General features: G+C 57.3%; 1 protein-coding gene across 1 annotated transcript in view; it reads left to right on the top strand.

The window, feature by feature from the left end:
- CACNG4 (calcium voltage-gated channel auxiliary subunit gamma 4) overlaps positions 1 to 22,133 on the top strand; it is a 58,358-nt gene extending 36,225 nt beyond the window's left edge. The window contains exons 2-4 of the mRNA XM_042916191.1: positions 10,818 to 10,901; positions 16,034 to 16,174; positions 19,181 to 22,133. Of these exons, the coding sequence (XP_042772125.1) occupies positions 10,818 to 10,901; positions 16,034 to 16,174; positions 19,181 to 19,719 (764 nt within the window). The 3' untranslated portion in view covers positions 19,720 to 22,133. The remainder of the gene's footprint in view (positions 1 to 10,817; positions 10,902 to 16,033; positions 16,175 to 19,180) is intronic.
- Positions 22,134 to 22,379: the final 246 nt, after the last annotated feature.

Genomic DNA, 22,379 nt, shown 5'->3' with positions numbered 1-22,379 from the left:
GCTGTAAGTTCTTGCCAGCAGGAGCCACGTCTTTGGGCTCCCACGGGGCCTGGCCTCAATCCACGAATACTGAGTTAAAAGAAAGGATGGGCAAAGGGTCGAATGGACGGACCAGGTCTCCGTCAAAGGAAAGATCCCGAACGGATCCTGTAGGCGCAAGGAGGCACCCGCGATGACTCTGAGCTAAGGCTGTGGAAAGAAGGAAGAACATGTGTGAAATGTGCCCCAGGCACTGGTGGCAGGTGTCATGAAGCCCAAAGAGACTGCCCAGGCTCTGCATCCCAAGCACTTGGCCGTGGAGAGGACACGGAAGGCTCGGGTCCGGTCTGAAGACAACCCCGAGAAACTATATATTCGCCCTCAACATCACCAGGGTGTATCCTTCTCAAAGTGCTTTGGCCCACATGGGTCTCATCGGGCCTCACTCTGGCTCGGAAAGATCATAAAAGTATTTCTCCAGTTTCCGGATCAGGAAAAGCTTTCCCGACATCCACTCGGCAGCCCAGGTCAGGTCCTCAACGAAGCGCTCTCTGGACTCCTCGTTCAGACCTCTCCCCTCAGTCGTAACTGCCGACGTAACTGGAAAGCTCCGGGATGGCAGAGGTCACATCCGCCTTGTTCTCTTCTTGTACTGCTGTTGCAGCGACCGAAACCCACCCGAACGGGCAGTGCCTTCAACATGATCGAGGTGTATTTGTCGCTCGTGTCACAGTTCAAAGTGGACAGTCCTCTTAGCTTTCCTCCACAATCGGGTTCGGGGACTCGAGCCCTTTCCGACGCGTGGAGCCACGCGTGACTGGTGGGGGAGGGGGTATGGAGATGGAGGGCTGCACCCACTTCTCCAGAGATTTGTCCAGAAAGGGCACACGCATCACCTCCGCTCGCACTCCATTCACCGGCTCGGTCACGCGGCCGCATCTGACTGCAAAGGACGCCGAGGAAGACGGGGCGGCCCTGCATCCACTAAAAAGAGGACGTGAGTTTTTTGGTGAGCAGGCACTCCTGCTTCCGAGGGTCCAGCGTCCAGCACGTAGCAGGTGCTCACTAAACACAAGCTGGATGAAGAAACGGAAGGTCATGGTGGCTTAAGGGGGGTCTCACGGAGAGCCACTCACAAGCTGGGGGGCGGGGGCACCCCCAGGAAAGTCCAGTCCAGCCCACGCTGCCTCTTCAAGCCTGCAGTTGCTCTCCGGGAGCCCATAAAGTGGTTTCCCAACAGCCCGCCTCGCTGCAGCTGGAGAGAGGCCAGCGCGTGGGAGGACACCAGAGTGTGCCAAGTGGGAAATCACAGCCATCGGGAGGGTTCTCTGGAGACGCAGTCGTGGAGGTGGAAGAAATCAGGAGAGAAGTCTGGGGGGGGGGGGGGGGGACGGATCAAGGGAGCCGGAGGTGGGGAAAGTGAGGAGCTTGCGGGGGAGAATTCAGATTCCGATGTGGAAGTCCTACCCCCCAGTACGTCAGACCTTATTTGGAGGTAGGGTCTTTACAGAGATAATCAAGTTATAATGGGGTCATGAGCATAGGCCCTAAACCGTATGGCTGCCATCTTTATGAAATTTGGGGCGCCTGGGTGGTTCTGTCGGTGAAGCGTCCGACTTCAGCTCAGATCACGATCTCATGAATCGTGGGTTCAAGCCCCGCGTCGGGCTCCACGCTGACAGCTCAGAGCCTGGAGCCTGCTTCGGATTCCGTGTCTCCCTCTCTCTCTGTGCCCCTCCCCCCCCCAAAAATAAACAAACGTTAAAAACCATTTTTTTTTTTTTTAAGAAAAGGGTAAATTTGGAGACAGACTTGCACACGGAAAAGACTGTGTGAAGCTGAAGGCAGAAATCAAGGTGATGCTTCTACAGGCTGATAACTGCCAAGATGGCTGCCAACCGCTGACGCTAGGGGGGGACCCAGAATGGATTTCCCTCAGAGCCCTCTCCTACCTTGGCCTTCTGGCTTCCAGCACTGAGAGACGGTGAATTTCTGTTGGTCGGGCCCCCCAGCTTGCGGTACTTTGTTACAGCAGCCCCGGGAATGGGAACACACTGCCCTTCCAAGCTGGCATGATGGTGCCCAAGTCACTTCCGGCCGGACCTCTGGTCCCTCCCTCATCTGCACACACATCAAAGGACGGGAAACAGGGCCTCCCCAAATGAAGTGCACTGCTTGCATTGCCCTATGCAGCCTCCTTTCTCCACCCCTCGCCACCCTCACCCCATGCGCCTCCCTTCTGGAGTGGCTGTTGCCCACCAGGGGTCACCCCCTTGGGGACCGTGCAGTAAAGCCCCATCTCCTCAGCTTTTCCAGTGGGACCCCCACACCCAGTTCCGGCCTCTTCTGCCTCCGCCTCCCCCACTGCTGCTTTCCACCCAGACCACACCGTCTGAGGTTCCAGAACCTAAGGCTGGCCTCCCTGCACACCTTTGCCCCTCTCTGTGCCTTTGGCTTGTGCTGTTCACCAAAGCGTCTCCCGTGTACATATCAGTGCACCTCAAAAATCCTAGCCTTGGGGCGTCTGGGTGGCTCAGTCGGTTGAGCGACCGACTCTGGGTTTTGGCTCAGGTCATGATCCCAGGGTTGTGGGATCGACGAGCCCCAAGTGAGGCTCAGTGCTGAGCGTGGAGCCTGCTTAAGGCTCTTTCTCTCTCCCTCTCTCTCTCAAATAAAAAAAAAAGCCAAAATCCCAGCCTTAGCCAAGCTCTGCCCCCCGCTACCACCGTCCTGACCGGTCTAGGGCCCTGGGTTACCCTGCCTCCAGCCCGAACACCCCACCCTCCGGCCTCAAGTATCAGCCGGTGCCTTTCGCCCCAAAGTCTAGGAAAACAAGCTGTCTTGCCACCAGAGGGGGATGGGGACCCGCACTTTCACATCATGCTCCAACCGACCGGAACTAGTTGTAGCTCTGAGGACATACCGCTTCCTGCCTCCAGAGTGAGGGAGGCAAGGACATGGACCCTGACGCCGGGCGGCCCTGGTTTGAATCCCAGCTAGGACACTTAGTAGCAAATGGTCTTATCCTCTCTACCTCGCGGGGTCACTCTGACGATGGACTGAGTTAATAAACGACAGGTACTTGAGTTAGTGCCTGGCACCTGATCGGCGCTAAGTAAATCCTTGCTGCTATTCTTAAAAAAAAAGGATAATACTCCTTTTTTATCCGTGAGGATAATACTCTTCCCCACCTCCCCGCCCATCAGCCTGGCCAAAGCCTTGCCTCCCCTCCGCTCTCCACTCCCTTCCCGAGGTCCTGGGTCCTTTCCAGAATGGCCTGTATCCTCCTGGAAACATACAGCGTTTCTGTCCTACAAGCTGCTCCCGCCCCTTCCCACGGGAATTGGGGTCCAGGCTGGGGGCAGCTTGACCCAGGAAGGCGGGGGCGGCGGGGATGAGGGTGCCGTGCCATCCTGTGTCTGAACAGCCCTGCAGGGACATCTAGGACCCCGCACTCGCCCCCCCGACCCCAGCTTTGAGTCCAGCCATAACTTCAGGACAGAAGCCTACAATCCAAGCGCCTCTGGTGCCCTCCCCTGCCTTCCAGCCCATTGCCACCGCCCGAAACGATACTAGTGGTCATTTCTCTTATCTTCTTGTGTCGTCGGTGCCCCAGGCCCTTGCTCCGTGAGGGCGAGGACGTTGCCTCACTGAGACCTTGTGGCTCAGTGAACACGTCCGGCACAACAGCGTCCTCGGTGAAAATACCGTTGGGGGACGAGTGGTGCAGAAAAAGCCCCACTCGGCACCCCCATCCGCGTGCCCCTTGTGCTGGATGTTCACAGCCCTCCTGTCTTTGGGCCCAAAGGGGCCTGGCCGTGTCAGGCCGCCTTCCCGCCTCCCCGCCGTCCCTGCCGAGCCAGAGCGGCCGTTTCCACGGCCTGGAGATCCCATCGCCTGTGGCTTGGGCGTCAGGAGACCGCTTCCCTGAAGCCCACCCCGCCTTCTTGGTTGCCGTGTGGCTGCCCGTCCTCATCTGTCCCGGGGCGGCAGACCAGCGGCCCACACTGCATCAGAAGCGCCTCCCGCGCTTGCTGAGGGGTCTTGGAAAGGGAGCGGCAGGGATGCAACGCCAAGGAGGTGGATTCCAGGGGCCGCCGCTCTGCCTCGTGCACACCAGGCCTCGTCTCTAAAAGGGAGCAAAGAAGACTCACCAGCTGAGGCCGAATGCTTGGTGGCTCGGAACTGGGCATCTGCAGTGAGGCTGGCCTTCCAACATCGCTCAGCCTCTTCCTCCCGTCTTCAAAGCAGCGACGTGGCGAAGACGAAATGGGCTGATGCACAGAACGCGCTCAGCACTGGAGCGTCTTCCTCCTTGCCTGAGCCCAGGGCTTGCGTGCTGGCGGTGCGCCTTGGGCGACGGTCCTAGGGAGAGGGCACAGGCTGGGGAGGGCGGGACGGACACAGAGGGAAAGCCGGTGCCCGGGGCGTCCCTGAGCTGACCGTCACTCGGCTGGGTCCTGCGGGGAGCCGCCCCAGAAAGCAGGTGGGACGGACCCCAAGGTCGGGAGACGGGCACATCCGTCCGCCAGCTCCCAGGTTACCCTGGGCGGGGGGCTCACCCCTCCATCTTCCAGCTCTCCGTGGGGGCGTGCAGGGCAGCTCCCCCCACAGGCAGCCGACCCAGGGCCCAGGGCGAAAAGCAAGAAATAACCGGTGTGGCTGAATCGAGGTGCCAGCAGGAGACGCCTGCCCAGAGCTGGTCCCTGCCTCCATGAGTGGCCAGTCAGAGATGGGCGGACAAGTGGGAGGTGGGGCAAAGGGTGTCTGTGCTCTCAACAGGTGTCCGTGGCTGCTTCGAGCGTTGGCGACGATCGGATGAAGTCAGACTTCTGGAAAATGCTTTGCAAGCGATCAAGGAGCACGCGAATGATCACCGTTATCAGTGGCGCCCTCTACCATTCTTTTGTCCGGGATTCCCCTAATTACAAGAGGCCTCTGGAGTGGCCCGAGACGGAGGCTTATGTCAGATGCTAGCATTCCTGAAATGACTCATGTGGTGACCTACTCCTCCTGCGTTGCCTGGGACTTTCTGCGGTTTCAGCGCTGAGAGTCCCCAAGTCGTGGGGGCCGGTCGCCCTCGCTGCAGAGGGGGGCACACCCTGGGAGGAGGGCAGTGGGGATACTCACCGATGAGAGGCGACAATGCCTCTCGCGCCGTGCCCGCCCCCACGGCTCCCACCCCGCTCAACCCGCTGCCACGTCTGAGCGGATCTGTGGCCAGTTCAGGAGGGCTGTTACATTTTCGCTAAGAATCAAAGGTTCCCTTTCTTTTTCCTCCCTTCAATAAGCCCTGATGGTTCGTCCTCAGACATCGTAGGAAACTTGGGGGGGGGGGGTGGCGGGGCGGGGGGACGTAAAGAAGCTAGCTTTAATTCACACATAACCCTATCACCCAGAAATAAAACCCTGGATGTTTTAAGCATATTTCTTTCCAGATGTTTCCTATGCCTTTAGAAATACCTCTCACAAAAGTGGTTTATGATGCCCGTAGACAAAGGGCTGCGTTAACATATGCACACACCCCCATATCTTTTCTACACAAAGGAGTCCTAGGATCTCAGAGCAGGAGAGCCTCCCTCCAGCCCAATTCCTGAGTGTTACAGATGAAGAAATAACTGGGGCCATGTGACTAACAAAGCCTCTTCACCCCAGTGGTTTTCCTGACCCTCAGGAGGGAGAGGGCCACCGTGTCTCTGGGAGAACAGGCCGGCGACCCCAGGAGTGGCTCGGGATTCCTGCAGTGTGGCCCATTCAGGACGTCATAATTAACCACCGTAAATATCACTTAATAGCTAACATGGCAAACAGCCTGCTCACAGGGAGAGAACGCACGTGAAGTGGACTGGAAATGACTTTCTCTCTTCCCTCTCACATCAGCCATTAATTTTCTTCCTATCAGATGCCTTGGGCCAACACAAACAAAATTAAATTTGACAGGGATAAATGTGAAGTCCTTAGGAATAGACACTCCACTCAAGAGAAAACAGGTTGGGGGAACGTGAGTCAGTTCTTGAGGAAAAACTCCTGGGAGCCTGAGTCGACACCAGGTCCCATCAACAGAAGCATAGAGTCCAGAAGAGAGGAGGGGACGGCTCCACTGTGCTCTGAAACATTGGGCTTGGTGATGGGAGCCGTGCTTCTGGGCACCCAGAGTTGGAAGCTGACCCAGAGCAGGGGGCCAGGCTGGAGAAGCCTCCTGGAGACATCAGTGAAGACACGATTGAAGGAACTGAAGATGTTGGATGTGGAGAAGACGTTCATTCAGGGAAAATAACCCAAATTCTTGACTCTGGGGAAGGGAGCAATCTCTTTCACTGTCCGCGTACCAAAGACAGGCGGTGCCTTCTTCTCCACAGCCCCCCTTCTTTAGACCGGGGGTGGGGTCAAGCTTCCTGCCTGTTAATCAGGTGTGGCTGGGGAAGCATCTAGTGCCAGCTGTTGGCAGCTGGTAGGGCATCCCTTGTCCTCAGCTTTGGGCCTCACCTGCGCATCCCGGGCAGCCGGCAAGTAGTTTCGCTTCCATCCGGCAGGACACAATTCTTCCCTTCAGTGATTTGAGGGGCCCACCCGTGATAGAGGGATGGTCTTATTCCCAGGGATTATAGACCGCACCAGTGGATGGAGTTTTATGGAGGCAGATGATCTTTCAGGAACTTCAACACTAAAGCCGTTGAAAAATGGAATGCCCTGGCGGGGCGCCTGGGTGGCTCAGTCGGTTAAGCATCCTACTTCGGCTCAGGTCATGATCTCGCGGTCCGTGAGTTCGAGCCCCACGTCGGGTTCTGTGCTGACAGCTCGGAGCCTGGAGCCTGCCTCGGATTCTGTGTCTCCCTCTCTCTCTGCCCCTCCCCACCTTCGAATAAATAAACATTACAAATTTTTTTTTTAAAATAAGGTCGACAGTCGCTGGGTTCAGGGCCCCCCTCCCCCCGGATTCATCTTAACTTGATTACATCTTCAAGACCCTGTTTCTAACGAAAGGCACATTCACAGGTACCAATGATTAGTATTTCGACACATCCTTCGGGGTGGGGTGGGATATAATTCAACCACAGTGATGCCCATTCCTTCAGCGTGTGCATAAGAGCTGGGTGTGGAAGGAAGGGAGGAGAGAAGAAAGGAAGGGGAAGGAGTTTATTAGTGGAAGAGTGAGACTTGCATGCAGGTATTCAATGTATCTCCGAGCACAGTTGTATGTACGTGTGATCGACAGCGTGTGCACACAGCCCCGAGAAAGGGATTGCACGGTATAGCTGAACTGATACTCCGTAACTATGGATGGCTATGCAGCCACTAAAAAGAATATGTCTTAAATAACAGGCAATATGTTGGACTACGGCTTACAATTTCTATCCAATGCAAAATAGCCCTCCTAAATGTAGAGTTTGATTTCAGCAAAATTGAAGGGACATTTGGAGCCAGGGCATCTGTATGCAAGCTAACAGTTCAAAACCTGAGTTTTGCTTTCCGATGGAATATATAAATATATTTCTTGCCTCATTTCTGCCAAAGCATATTTCTCTTCCACATTAGCAGTGTTGGAGCAAGCTTTATTTCCCTAGGCTCTTTAGTATTTCTCTCTAGGGTTTTCAGCAACTGTTGGATGAGTATCAATTTATTTTTTTTATGAAAAATAGAAGTTCGGGCACCTGGGCAGCTCAGCCTAGCATCCAACTTCAGCTCAGGTCATGATCTTGTGGTTGGTGGGTTCGAGCCCCGCATCGGGCTCTGTGCTGACAGCTCGGAGCCCGGAACCTGCTTCAGATTCTGGGTGTCCCTCTCTGTCTCTGCCTCTCCCCCACTTGTGCTCTGTCTCTCATAAATAAACATTAAAAAAATTTTTTAATACACAAAAGTTGGTTTTCTCTAAGTCAAATCTATAGGCTCTGACCTGGAAAGATTTTTGTATGTGTCGTTAAATGAAAAAAGCAGGTTATGGAGTGAAGGGTGGTGAATAATTCTGTTCAAAAAATAGGGATAGAGCCATCCTTAAAATCCATTTATCAGTCCCTTATAAAACGAACCTCAGCAATTGTACCCCTGGGCATTTACCCCAGAGAAATGAGAATGTTAGGTTCACCCCAAAACGTGTACGTGAATGTTCATAGCAACATTATTAGAAATAGCTGAACATCATAGGTATAATCACTAGTAACAATCAGATGTCACAAACTGTGGTACATCCATGCTGTGCAATATTGCTGTTCAATAAAAAGAAACAAACCGTGGGGCACCTGGTAGCTCAGTCGGTTAAGCATCTGACTCTTGATTTCGGCTCAGGTCATGATCTCACGGTTCGTGAGTTCGATCCCCACGTCGGGCTCTGTGCTGGCAGCTCAGAGCCTGGAGCCTGCTTTGGATTCTGTGTCTCCCTCTTTCTCTGTGTCTCCCCCCCCCCCACCCATTCATGCTCTGTCTCTCTCTCCCTCAAAAATAAATAAACATTGAAAAAAAATTTTTTTAATAAAAAAAATGGCGGAGACCCCTGGGTGGCTCACCCAGTTAAGCATCTGACTCTTGGTTTCGGCTCAGGTCGTGATTTCACAGTTGGTGAGTAGGAGCCCCCCGGCTCTGTGCTGAGCGGGAGAAGCCTGCTTGAGATTCTCCCTCTTTCTCTGCCCCTCCCCCTCTCACTTGCACACTCTCTCACAAGCTCGCTCTCTCTCTCTCTCAAAATAAAAAAATAAACTTAGAAAAGCGGGGAGAGCCTCACATACATGTTCACGAGTAGGTGTGAGCACGGGAAGGTGTGGGAAGATACACAGCAGACTGGTTGGCCTCTGGAAAACGAGTCTGGAAAGAGATGATTTGATTAACCTTTTCGCGTCAGCCTCTCAAGTATTTGACTTGTTCCAACAGGCGTGTGTGTGACTTGGTAAATTTGTTCAGACCCACAAGGTAGCCCCCAAACAGTGTGTGGGGAGAGGGAGAAGGCGTCAAGAGCTCCGCCTGGCCCACAGCCATGCCTGGAAAACCCTTGCTCTGTATTTCCACGAACGTCTTGAATCGGGATCTGGGGGAGAGCGTGACTGGCCCACTCTGGCCTCCGTGTGTCCCGCTTCCCGGCCACCCTGACACCACCAGCCTACCGTCATGCTTTTTCCTGCCCCTCACAGCGTCTCGTGGCTCTCCACCAACCCCAGGCACTCAGGGAAGAGAGCAGGGGCGGGGGGTGACTTCTGGGTCCAGCACTGGCGAACCTTCCCTGAGCCGTCACCAGGGGCCAAGAATCATCTGAGTGCCTTTCAAGCATTGCCTCTTGCAATTCTCCCAAGAGCCCCAGGAGAGGAAGCCTGTGGTTGTACCCATTCTACAGATGAGGAGATGAGGTCGTTCTTGCTTGGCCTGGCACGGAGAACACCGTCGAAGCGTATCCCACTGGGGGCGTCACCGTCCCCTGACCAAACCCGGCCCTCCCACCGATGGCCCTTGAGGCCCGCGGGCCTTCAGGAGGCAGGGGTGTTCACCCGGCACCCCCGCCCTCTGGAGGTGGCAGCTAAGGAAATCGACAGAGGGGAACGTCTGGCCCGTTAACCGGCCAACGGGTGGGAGGGCCGTGTCCCCTGAGCCCTCTCAATGGGAAGTATGGAGAGACGGATGCCAGTCGGGCGCAGACCCTGCTTCTGACATTGTGCTTCCAACCGGGAGGTCAGGCTGGGCTGCGGGAGGCCAGCAGGACGCTTGGCAACAGCTGCAGAGCAAGAATTGGCCCCAGTTGGAAACAGCCCCAACCCCAGCCACACGGTGTCGTCAAGAGGAGCTCCTTGCCGAAGCGGAGAGGCTGAACCGGGCACGAGGGGGTTAGCCTGCGGGGCGGGGCCTGGAGCCCTGTGTGCCCCGCTCTCCGCCTGTGTCCGCTTCTGCGCTGGGTGCCCCCAGACTGCAGGGGAGCAGCTGCTAGGAGAGCTGGACGATAGCTTCTGGAAGGGACGACCGGCTTCTCCTCCTGCAGTTACGAAAGTACCCAGGACGTCCTGCCTCCCTCTCTGCGGAGGCTACTTCTCAGAGTAGGGAAGGGAAACCAGGCAGGGGGGTGGTCCTGGCCTTTCTGGAAGTTTCTCTGGCTGCAGGTTCTCTTCCCTCCATCACCTTGAGTGAGTCAGCTCGGGTCATGATCTCGCGGTTTGTGGGTTCGAGCCCCGCGTTGGGCTCTCTGTGCGGACAGCTTCGGATTCTGTGTCTCCCTCTCTCTCTGCCCCTCCCCAGCTCGTGCTCTGTCTCTCTCTCACAAAAATAAATAAACATTAAAAAAAATTAAAAAGAGAGAGAAAGGGGAAGGACACAGACACCATGGTGGCAGATTTTATCCCAGCTCCCCTGACCCAGACCCATACCTACCGCCGCACGGCCCCCAGCCCCGCCCCCTCTACGGGGCCTTCTGAGTCCAGCCACCAAACTAACCGCCGCTTCCCAGGCTCTGACCCCAGCCCTGCCTTTTCTCGGCTTCCTCCTCTCCCTGGGAGTCCCCTCCACCTGTTCCCAGGGGCAAATTCTTTGTCATCTCTCAAGATGGCTCTGCAGTCGCCTTGGACAGGGGATGGCATGTCCTGCTTGATGCCCCTTGTCCCTGCTTGGTGACTGATGGTGTGCCTATCACTCTTACACACGTTCACACACAGACCACGGTCACCTTTGGGGCACGCCGCCCTCCATCTGGTGCTTCTCTGTGTGCCCATCCCCGCGCCAGACCAGGGATGCCAGAGCGGGGATTTCTCCCCTCTCCGTGCCCAGGGCCCGCACAGAGCCTGGCGCACATGCGGCACGTGGGGCTGGAGTCCATGGATACGTGAGCGCACGGAACACTTAGAATGTTCTTTTCCTCTCGTTGTCTCCAGGGATCTATAAAGGCCACTGCTTCCGGATCAATCACTTCCCAGAGGACAATGATTACGACCACGACAGCTCAGAGTATCTCCTCCGTAAGTGCCAAGCATCTTTCGCTTTCCTTGTATGTGTGGGAGGCAGGGGGGCAGCTGCAGGAAAGACGGGCCCCGTGAGGGTGAAGGGGTGCTGTTCTCTGGATGCTCTTTCTCTCCCTTTCTGATTCAGAATTGTTAGTTTGGAGGATGGACTTATGTCCAACGCTGCCAGGGCATGCTGGGTATCCCAGTGGGGTTACTTGGCGCCCAGGCCCATGCCTGGGGAGACTGAGGCCCAGCCAGAGCAGGTGACGGTGTGGGCGCTCTGCTCGCCAGGACTGCTGGTCACGGCGAGCTGCAGAGTCGCTGATTGCTGCCATGGGGCCTGGCGCAAGGAGGTTAAAGACACAGGCCTGCCCAGGCCAAGCGTCCCTAGGGGGCTGTGATACCCCAAGTACATTGCCCTCCCGGCCCTGGACCCGCCCACCCCACCCCCCACGTACCCAGCATTCTGTTCTTGAAAAATCAGACGGTCCGGTGGGGAGCCACCGCCTCTGCCCCTGCCTGTCCTGTGGTTGGGTTGACCCCCAGACTGGAAGTCACAGCATATACTGGACAAGGACAAACCCGTCCCACACGGGAAATCCAGATCTCATCCCTGGGCCTGTGAACACCACCCTGGGAGAAAGGAGGGGGCCACAGCCACAGAAGGTGCCTGGAAATGAAAGGACAGCACCCCTTGAAGCCGCTTCCCCCTTTCCCATGAGTCAGAACACGCACACAGCTGCTCACGGCGTCGCCCTCGGGGGCCGGGGCCCGGCTTCATTGATGGAGAATCGACAGCAGCGTCCTCAGAGGGAGCGCAATTCACTCTGCACCTGCTTGTGGATCGTTTTCTTCTAAGAGAAAGGATTTGGGTTGTGAGTCGTCTGGTCAAACAGTACAGCGTGTGGTTCCCGTGGAGCCTGGGGAAGTGTCAGGAGGCTCTGGCCAGACCCAGAACCGGAACAAATTTGGCCAGCTCTGCCTCCCTCACCTTCTCTTCTTCCTCCTGCCTCTCCTTCCTTTCTGCTTTCTGGGGCCAACGCTGAAGCAAGCAAATGACATTCCATAGGGCCACCGCAAATGGCCGTGCGGTTTACGCACATGCTCACCTACACTGTGGTATAAACGACACCCCTCGAGTTGCACAGTGCGCGGCCTGCACAGCCATCTGGGGCGACCCCTGGTGCTCAGCCCAGCTGGGATGGCTCATGAGCGTCGGCCCAGAGGTCAGATGATGTAGCTTTCTGGGGTTCCAGCAGGAAGCAGACGGCATGCTCAGATGCGGTGAACGAAGGGTGTCTAGTGAAGGACTATTTGCAAAGTGAGGTCAGGGTTAAGGAAAGCTTGCAGGGGGTGGGGAGAGCAGCAGGGCTAGTGGCCACAGGAGCCCTTGCACTCCGGGGCCTGAGCAGGTGAGGAAAGCAGGCATGGGAGCCTAGAGAAGGGAAGCCGGGAGGACAGGGCTGCCCGGCAGGCGCTGGGGCTTTTAGGAGGGAAGACAGTCACCTCGCCTCACCGGAGCCTTCAGGAAGGAGGCTCGGGGAATGCTGTTTCCCTGCACGCTCCTCCCAAAGCCAGAGGCAACGGAGCCCAAGTATCCTTTGCGTGGTGCATGGTGCGGCCTCCCGGGGCCCAGGGCAGGACGCAGAAAGTTCGAAGGAGGACCGGGAGGGGCAAGTCGGGGATGTGCAGCACACTCTGCCCTCCAGCTTCAGGCTCCCACTGTCCCCAGATTCCACCTGCGGTGCCCGAGGTGGGGGGGGGGGGGGCGTGAGGGCTAGGAGGGGCCCCGCAGCAATTTTCCCAAATCGATGGGGACAGCACAGACGAAAGATCCTTTGGGAAGGAAACGCCCTCTTCAAGTGTGCTCTGTGGGGGCCCGGCGGGTTCATTCACAAGCTGCTGATGGAATTGGGGCGGAGGGCAGAGCTAACCCTCCAACAAGGGGGTGTTTTTCCACTCGGGGGCTGGCGGAAAAAGGAGCTGGCCCCGAAACGAGATTCGGAGTACAGGTACCTGTGAGCCTCAGCCAGAGGGAGCAGGCAACATCCTCGAACTGGGGCGGGGGGGGGGGGGGGGGGGGGGGGCCAAGGTCACGGTCACCACGGCCGTCCCCCACAATTCCCAGTATTTGGCCCTCTGGGCCCCAGAGTATTGTGACCCCCAAACTACGCAGAAGCACAGGAGACAGAGAGGAGGGGTCATGAGAGTTCATTTATTCACCCATTTAACACAAAGTTATTCTTGGGCCTATTACATGCCAGATACTGTGTTAGCCACACATGTCACTGCAGCGGCGGAGCGGATGCTCCAGTGGGTCAGAGAAGGTCGTGGAAGGTTCCACGGTGCTTGCCTGTGGGAGTGGCAGCTTAACCATCCGGGCGAGGGGTATCGACCCTGACAGGTCCAAGGCCGGGCTTCTCATACACCCTGCCTTCCACAATTCGAGAACAAAGTCAACCTTCCCACCATGCATTCTGAAGTCTTCCCGAGAAACCAGGCTTGTGCATTGAGTTCCATCGCTGTCAGAGGGGCTCCCCCCTCCCCAGCCCGGGGGCTCTGGCAGTGCCCCCACTGGTTTGTACATCCACAGGCAGGTGTGGGGTCTGAGCGGTCACCCCACACACAAACACACAGCCTGCTGTGTCTTTTCCACCGGCCCCTCTGGCCCGGGAGGTTCCCACCCATCCCACCCTGGTCCTGGGGTCCCTTTTCCGGGTGCCACATTTCCCATCACGGAGCCGATTTGGGTGCTAAGGCTCGCAGCATTGATGTCAGGGCTGCTGGGAGGCCCCTGTGCCTGAGGGTGAGTGAGAAGGAGGTACCCGTGCTCCAGACAAGACACGGACTCTCTCCAGGGCTTGATTTGGCCTTGAGGCACGGCCCGGACCTCAGTCTTGCTCGTCCCTCAGCTCTGTGCAAGACCCACGCTGCACCATTGTCTACGGCAACCCCAGCTGGCTTCTGCACATCCAGAGCCCTGGGATGAGCCTGTGTGGCAAGGGACAGGCACGCACATGACTGACGTGGGCAGGATGGATGGCTCTGAGCCAGGTCTGGCCTCAGCGACCTTAGAGGCACTGGGCTCCCTTCTCCCCGGCCCCTCTGACCCGTCTGCAGAACGGGGGCTTCCAGGGGGAGCTGACCCCGGATTTTCTGGCCAGCATGGCTTTGAGGCATGTTTCCAAAGCCCACGGGAAACCTCCTCCCAGAGCCTGCGGCTGCAAGAAGGCAGAGGAAGGAGGAGGAGGTGCTGGAGAGAAGAGCTTTATTTAATGCCCCCAACAAAGCCCCCTCTGTGAAGCAGGGCACACACTGGTGGGCTTACAGGAAAGGAGACAAATAGTGCCTTCAGAGGCTGCAAGGCCACAAACCGGCTCAGCTGGCTCAGGAGTCGGCGCCTGCCAGGGCTCCCCGACTCGCTATCCCCCGCCGGGGCCACCAAGGGTCCATGTCGCCAGGATTTCTACTGGGCTGGGAGACCTGTAGGCCCATCAGGAAGGCTGAGCTCAGGGCTCCTCCTGAAGCCCCATTTCCCTTCCTCCTGGCCCTTCCAGCCAGATGCTAAGGGGGACCCATATCCCCTAAGCCCCTACCAAGTGCAGAAAGTGTATTCTTTTCCTAGGGCCGCACGCCGGGTGGCTTAAAACAACAGGAATTTACTGTGAATTTACTCTCTCTCGGTGCGGAGGCTGGAGTCTTCAATGGGATGTTGGCAGGGCTGGGCTCCCTCCACGGCGCCCAGGGGTCTCCTGCGACGCCTGTCGGCTCCCCACCCTCCTTGACGTGGGGCCCCCTCACTCCTATCTCTGCCTCTGCCTTCACACGACTTCTTCCCTGCCTGTGTCTCTTCCTCTGCTCACAAGGGCACTTGTCATTGGATTTAGGACCCACTCTAATGCAGGATGGTGTCCTCTTGAGATCCTTAATTTAATCACACCTGCAAAAAAACCCTCTTCTAAATAAGGTCTCATTCATAGATACCTGTGATTAGGACTTGGTCATATCTACTGGGGGGAGGGGTGCAATTCAACCCCTACAGGTAGGTATTTAATACTAGTCTCCCCAGGTTACGAAACAGGAGACTTGGGGTGCCTGGGTGGCTCAGTCAGTTAAGCGGCCGACTCTCGTGTTCAGCTCAGAGCGTGATCTCACAGGTTGTGAGTTCGAGCCCCACGTCGAGCTCTGTGCTGATAGCGTGGAGCCTGTTCGGAATTCTCTGTCTCTGCCCCTCCCCAGCTCATGCTCTCGCATTATCTCTCTCTCTCTCTCTCTCTCTCTCTCTCTCAAAATAAATAAGCAAACTAAAAAAAAAAGAGAGGAGACTGACGTCAGAAGTTAGCCGCCCTGGTCGGTGGCAGAGCAAGTGTGTGAGTCCAGCTTGGCTGGACAGCGAGGTCCACGCATGTCCCACCGTGTTTAGCCACCACACCCCGCCCCGTGACCTCAGGAGGCCCTGGTCTGTCCCCGGGGGGGCGGGGGGGGGGGAGGGGGACGATGACAGCAATGATGGCAGTGGAGATAAAGGCTGTCACTCAGAAGTATGTGCAATGGCCAGGCCCTGTGCTAAGCCTCTTAATACACACAAAACCCACCAGAGGAGGTGGGTCCCTGCTCCCAGCTGCTTTCCACAAACGGGGAAGCTCAGTGTTAAGTGAAGCGGCCTGACAAAATAGCCAGCATGTCCCAGAGCAGACCCAGCCCCGCCTGATGCCAAAGGCTGCGTCCTCAGCCACCCATCACCACTTCCCAGCCTTCCAGAGGCTCCTTAGAGACCGCGTCCGTGAAAGGCTCAGTGTAGCGGTGAGGGTGCGGTGTCTGAATGGAAGGCAGACCAGCGTTTTCATGGCTGTTACTGGGGCTCCCAGATACCATTGAGGGGCCCTCCTGCCTTCGGGCTGGCAGGGGGAGCCTGCTGTGGGCAGACGTGACTCCGGGCCTGAGCCGTCGCTTGAGTGGGGTCAGGCTGCCCCCGCCCGGCCAGCTCCCAACCCGCCGAGGTCTGCAGGGCCTGATGGGAGGGAACCTTCAAAGTCAGGAGAAGGGCCTCGAGCGTCGGGGCTCCCGGCCCACGCCCGAGGCCGAGGCCGTGCCCAGAACGGCGGCCGCCCTCACCGCCCTCTGCTCTGTCTCCCGCCCCGGCCCAGGCATCGTGCGCGCCTCCAGCGTCTTCCCCATCCTCAGCACCATCCTGCTGCTGCTTGGCGGGCTCTGCATCGGCGCCGGGAGGTTCTACAGCCGCAAGAACAACATCGTCCTCAGCGCGGGCATCCTCTTCGTGGCCGCAGGTGAGCCGTTCCGCCGGTACAGGGCGCGCGCCCGGGGCGTGCGCGGGGCTGGGGGCGCCGACGCGAGGTCGTTGCTCGTAATTGACTTCAAAGGTCCGGGTGCGAGGGGGCTGGCGCGGGGGTGGGGAGCGGCTGCTCAACGGGCACGGAGTCTCCTTTTGGGGGCGGCGAACACGTTCTGGAACTAGAGGCGTGGGGTGCACAACACTGTAAATGTACTAAATGCCGCTGAAGTGGGCACTTGAAGGGGCTCATTTGTGCCATGTGGATTTCACATCAATCACAAAAATAAGTAAGTCTAAGTGTGCACAGTGTCACAAAGGGGCAGTGCCGGCGCCTTATGAGCCTGGCTGCCTCGGGGGGGCCAGGAGGGTACCCCGAGGGACTCACGGAAGCCAAGACCTGAAGGAGCGGAGGAGGACAGGGTGAAAGGGGGCAGAACGGGCAAGGGTGCACATCAGAGTCACCCTCTGCGACCCAGTGAAGACCCACGGAGCTGCGGGTGACAGTAACACATGCCCTCCTAACTGGCGTGACGCTGGCACTCCTCCGGGCCTCGATGGAGAGACTTCAGCGCATGCCTCGCCACTGCAGACGTGGAGGCAGTCAAGCCGGAAGTGGGCTCACAGCTGGCTAGCGGCCGGCAGGTGCACATACATGGTGGGGTGGAGAAGTCGGGTTTTCCGGCCTGGGTCTCCGGGGGAATCTTGACGGGGCAGAACTTGGCCGGTGGCATCCTGGAGTCTCCAGGCAGCACCTGCAGAGGTCAGATAAACTCGCAACAAGGGACCCTGTCAGGAGAAGCAGGACGTGCCTGACGTCCTAGGCCTTCTAGTAAGTAAATTCGAGAGAGGTTACAAAGTTCAGTAATTCTTTCCTAGGTTGTTAACAGAGCTCCTTGCACCGCCTTATCAGTGTTTTTGCTTTCAAAGCATCCTTTGTCTTACCCCAGTCTGGTGAGGCGACCCTAGATGGGCCTGGTCTCTGCATCCTAAAACGGTCCAGTAGTCCCATGAGGGTGATAATGAGAATCCCAGTAAAGGTGGTGGTTGGTGGTCGAGCTTCCTTTTTGAGGATGGGGAGGGGCCTCACAGGGCCCCACCGCGTCTTGTCCTCTCCTACGGTCTCTCGGAGAGAGGGAAGGCGACTTCCCAACGCAGTTAAGGGACTGGTTCAAAATCTTTCAGCCAGATTCTTATGGTCCTTCCTCTACATTACTTCCGCTTCTGCGTCCTTCCAGGGCAACAGATAATGTGTGAGTGTGTGTGGGGGGGGCTGTATGTGTGTCAAGGGTGTGTGGTGTGCGTGTGTGTGTGTGTGTTAGCAAGAAGTACCCGAGTGTCAGGTCTCCTTCTTGGCCACGTCCCCATCCCTTTGCTTCTTGTCCCCTCCAGAGGCAGAGGTGGGAGGAAAGGGCCACACCCCATTCTCTCTCCTCCTTCGAGCCCCCAGATTTCTGAAGGTGGGGACCACTAAAGAAGTCCCTGCTGTGAGGTTTGAATCCCGTACCCCTTCCTTTCCCGAGGAAGGGAAAGATTTGCATAACACCAGCTACCACATACTACAGCCGTGGCCCCAGGGCTCGGTGAGCACAACCACATCATCCCAGATTCTGAGGGGGTAGTCAGGTGGCCCAGGTGGCTTCCCTGAAGTCACGTGGTGGCAAAGACACAGGCTGTGCCCACGGCCGTTGGCCTCCAAAGGTGCCCTCCGCAGCTGCCCATTTCCCCAGGGGGAGCCATACAAAGCCATATCCAGATGTCCCGGGTCACTGGAGAAGCTGTGGATTCCAGGGCCCTGGCAGAAGCAGGATTCAAGTGCAGGCAGCTTGGCTCTACTCAAACTCACTTATAATGAGATGAAATTAAATGAAGACCACAACAGGTGACTACATCCCACCTCTCAGGCTAGCAAAGGTCCAGCACGTTGATACAATAAATTATAGGCTGTTGACACCCACAGTCGTACTCCTGCGTGTGAGGAGCGGTGTGGATGCAAGGACGTCCGTGGCAACTTTGTCCTGGCGGAAGGCCGGAAGCCACCTGACTGACGCCCATAGCAGAGGCCTGGTTAGATATCCATGCAGTGGGTGCTACATGCACTTAGACAGACAGCTCTCCGTGGCCTGACATGGAACCGTCTGCCAGGTGGACTGTTGAGTGACAAGGCAAGAGGACAAAGAGTATTGTGCAAGGAAAGAAAGAGATGTGTGTGTGTGAGAGAGAGAGAGAGCAACAGAGAGGGCGGGAGGGAGAGAGACTAGATACAACGATAATATAAGAAAGAAGATAACAGGGGCGCCTGGGTGGCTCAGTCGGTTAAGCCTCCAACTTCGGCTCAGGTCACGATCTCACAGTTCGTGAGTTCAAGCCCCCTGTTGTCAGTGCAGAGCCCCCTCCGGATCCTTTGCCCCCCCCCAATCTCTCTCTGCCCCTCCCCCACTTGCATATTCCCTCTCTCTCTCTCTCTCTCAAAAATAAATAAGACTTTTTTTTAAAAAAAGAAAGAAGAGGGGCGCCTGGGTGGCGCAGTTGGTTAAGCGTCCGACTTCAGCCAGGTCACGATCTCACGGTCCGTGAGTTCGAGCCCCGCGTCAGGCTCTGGGCTGATGGCTCGGAGCCTGGAGCCTGTTTCCGATTCTGTGTCTCCCTCTCTCTCTGCCCCTCCCCCGTTCATGCTCTGTCTCTCTCTGTCCCAAAAATAAAAATAAAAAACGTTGAAAACATTTAAAAAAAAAAAAAAAAAAAAAAAAAGAAAGAAGATAACAGTAATAGCCTTCAGGAGGGGAACTAGGTAGCCAAGTGCCTGTGTTTTACATCTCATCGGAACTTTTGCTTTATTACCTCAAAACCAATTCCTTAAAAGAAAAGTCGGCAACCGGAATAAAGCAATACCTATCCAAGGGGGGGTGGCCACCAGCCCCTCCTCCGCCCTCCTGTCCCTCGTCCAGCTGTGGGTCTAACGTCTGCCTCCCTCCCTCCCACCCCTCTCCTGCTTCTCTTTCAGGCCTCAGTAACATCATAGGCATCATCGTCTACATTTCCAGCAACGCAGGTGACCCAAGCGACAAACGTGATGAAGACAAAAAAAACCATTACAACTACGGTTGGTCTTTTTACTTTGGAGCCCTGTCCTTCATCGTGGCCGAGACCGTGGGTGTCCTGGCCGTAAACATTTACATTGAGAAAAATAAAGAGTTGAGATTTAAGACCAAACGGGAGTTCCTCAAGGCCCCCTCCTCGTCTCCCTACGCCAGGATGCCGAGCTATCGGTACCGGCGACGACGCTCACGGTCCAGCTCGAGGTCCACCGAGGCCTCTCCGTCCAGGGCGGCGTCTCCGGTGGGCCTGAAGATCACTGGGGCCATCCCCATGGGCGAGCTGTCCATGTACACGCTGTCCAGGGAGCCCCTCAAGGTGACCACCGCCGCCAGCTACGGCCCCGACCAGGAGCCCGGCTTCCTGCAGCTGCATGACCTGTTCCAGCAGGACCTACAGGAAGGCTTGCGCGTCAGCGTGCTGAACCGGCGGACGACCCCCGTGTGAGCCACCCCCCTCTCTGCACCGGCCTCTCCCCAGAACAGCTGTTTGGATCCCACAGGAGGGCATCTGACCCTTAAGGCTGGACCGACCATGGACTGAAGCCAAAACCCAACCCTCCCTCGTCTCCAGAAAGTGTCACGGGCTGGCTGGGAGCGAAGCGCTGGGAGACGGGAGTTGGAAGCCGAAGGCTGACTTTGTCCCCCAGAGGGGCGTTTGACGGCCCAGGATTCCGAGATCTCCTGAGCTGCAAGGCCTTGACCAACCTGGGAAAACAAAATCGAGCCATTGTCTCCTCTTGGAAACAATTCTTGCCGGAAGAACGGGCTTTCAGAGCCCTCCCTCTCTGCCTGGGTGAGGGGCCACCGGGAGGGATTCACCAGGTACACGGGGACCTTTGGACACTGGTCAGGTGCCGTTTGACCTGAGGTTCTGGGTCTGTGAGCGGGAAACAAGGAAGCCGAAACTTGCCCCCTTCCTGTCTGTTTCTTGCTCTCTCTCTCTTTCTCTCTGGCAGTGGCCGGTTGTTGAAATAACAGTGATCCTGAGGAGAAAGCCCCTGTGGCCAACTGGTGCTTTGGCCTTTGTGCTATCCTGGGGCCGGCTTCCCTCGACCTGAGGAGACCAAGGCCTGTGGAAGAATCCGCAGTGGAGGAGGCCATTCGCTGGCCTGGGTGTGAGGTAAACCCAGAGTCTGTGGCTTGGCATTCTGGTCTGCTTCTAGAAGTTTCTGCCGTACACAGAAAGGGCAGGGCGCTCTGACTGTACTTGAGAGTCTGGAAGATTCCACGGGTCTGAAAGAAGGTGCCCATATGGCCTCTTGCCGTGCCCCTCCCCACGGACCCTCCTCAGAGCAGCTCTGTCCCTTCTTGGGGAGCGGAAGGGGCAGACCCCCACCACCACCGGCGTTTGGCAACAGGAGCCTGAACTTCTGTTCGAGAAAGGGAGACCCGAGGGTGAACAGCGGCCAACACATCAGAACAAACATCCGTTTCCTAAGTGGTTATTGATCGTGACTGGTTGCAAATGAAGGCCAGGGGAGCAAGTGACACCCGGTTCTCCGTCCAGACAACGGCAGCAGCAGCCCCTCCCCCACACCCACTCTTGTCATTTATTCTGCCACCACCCGAAGGGCTCAGCCGAGGGAGTTCGGGCAGTTTGGACGAAAAGGCCGCGCTGTGTTTGCCTCCCTCCTCGCGGGAGGGACATCTCGGCGCTCTGGAACCGAGGCGGCGGTTCCGCGCTGGACGTTTCCTTCCGACCACAACCATCTCTTCCCATCCGGAGGCAAGCGGAGAACGCAGACGCGAGTGTGGGTTCAGAAGACAAACTTTCTGGAACAGGGAGCTCACCCTCTTTTATATAAAACACGCGCTTTCTAAAGACAAATCCTTTCTTACTTTTTGAGACTTGGTCGTCCGATCTCGAGCGGTCGCCTGTGGTCCCGGTAGCTGTCATCCTGAGAAGTGACCAGCGAATTCTTACCTCAGCCACCTGCTCGCCGACCCCCTGGGCGGACTCAGCCCCCAGGAGTTGAGATCTGGGTCACGGTCATCGCCATCCTCCTTCACCCCCGGAGAGGAAATCTCCCCGGGGACCCCTCGCCTGACTGCCCCGGAGCGCTGGCCAGCCAAGGCGCGGTGTGCTGGGGACCCTCCGCGCTTGCCCGAAACCCTTCCTCCCGTTGAGGTTGGCTTTGTGTGGTGGTTTGTCCAAGCATGTGCAGCCGTGAATGCTGGAGTGTCAGGGCTCGTGGCCTGCCCTGCTGGGGGCCAACCCCGTCCCGTCCTGCCCCCAACCCGACCGCCCTTGGTGCCCCACCCCCCCATCTGTGACCCCATCTTCCCGGGCTCGAAGGAAAGGGGGCAACATCTGGGAACCCATCACCCCGCCAGGTCCCCAGACTCTTCTGTCACTTCCCAAAGCAAGGCAGCCGTGCTGTTTCTTCCACATAAGTCACCTCCTCCCCTGCTGCCCCGGAAGTTTCTGTCATTTCATGCAGAGAGCTGTGTTCCCATGAATCCTACCTCTCGCCCAGTCCCAGGCAGAGAATGTGGGGCCCACTCTAGGGACCAAGAAAGAGTAGAAAGAACCAACAAAGAAGGACAGAAGAGCAGGGAGCAGAACCACCTCAGAGCCCCTGGTCTTCACAGCCTTTCTCCCCACCACGCCCGGGCTCCCGGACCCTCTGCCCGGGGCCACCCTTCTGCGCACCGCCCCTCAGCCAGGGGCGCCTGGGGAAGTGGGCGGAGCTGGCTCCCTGCCACCTGTCAGGCTGAGACCTTGCGTCCCCAGAGGGGGACGCAGGGGCCTGTGCCCACCTCCTCCCATCCCACCACCCTCTCCAACCAGCCCCTGTGTGTTTCGCCCGTTAAGCACCTGTGAATCCTGTTACCTACTACTGGTTTTGGGTTGTTAGTTCTGTCTTTTTTTTAATTAAATAAAAACCTTTTTGAAATGTTCTCTTCTTGATGTGGGGGGAAGGGGTCGAGCTCCCTTTGAGTCTTTGTGGGCACTGAGGGCAAACCGTGTCCCTCCTGGGGGACACTGTGGACCCTCCAGGAGAAGAAGGAGGGCGGCTGGGCCCTGTGCCGGCCAAGGTGGGTTTCTCCGGCTTTCATCTAGGTCACCAGCCACCTCCCTGGCAACACCAGCTGGTTTCAGAC

This window comes from Panthera leo, chromosome E1 (genome assembly GCF_018350215.1).
Source record: "Panthera leo isolate Ple1 chromosome E1, P.leo_Ple1_pat1.1, whole genome shotgun sequence".
Lineage (NCBI taxonomy): Eukaryota > Metazoa > Chordata > Mammalia > Carnivora > Felidae > Panthera > Panthera leo.
Note: the sequence above shows the minus strand (reverse complement) of the source record. Positions and strands in the feature narration are given on the sequence as shown.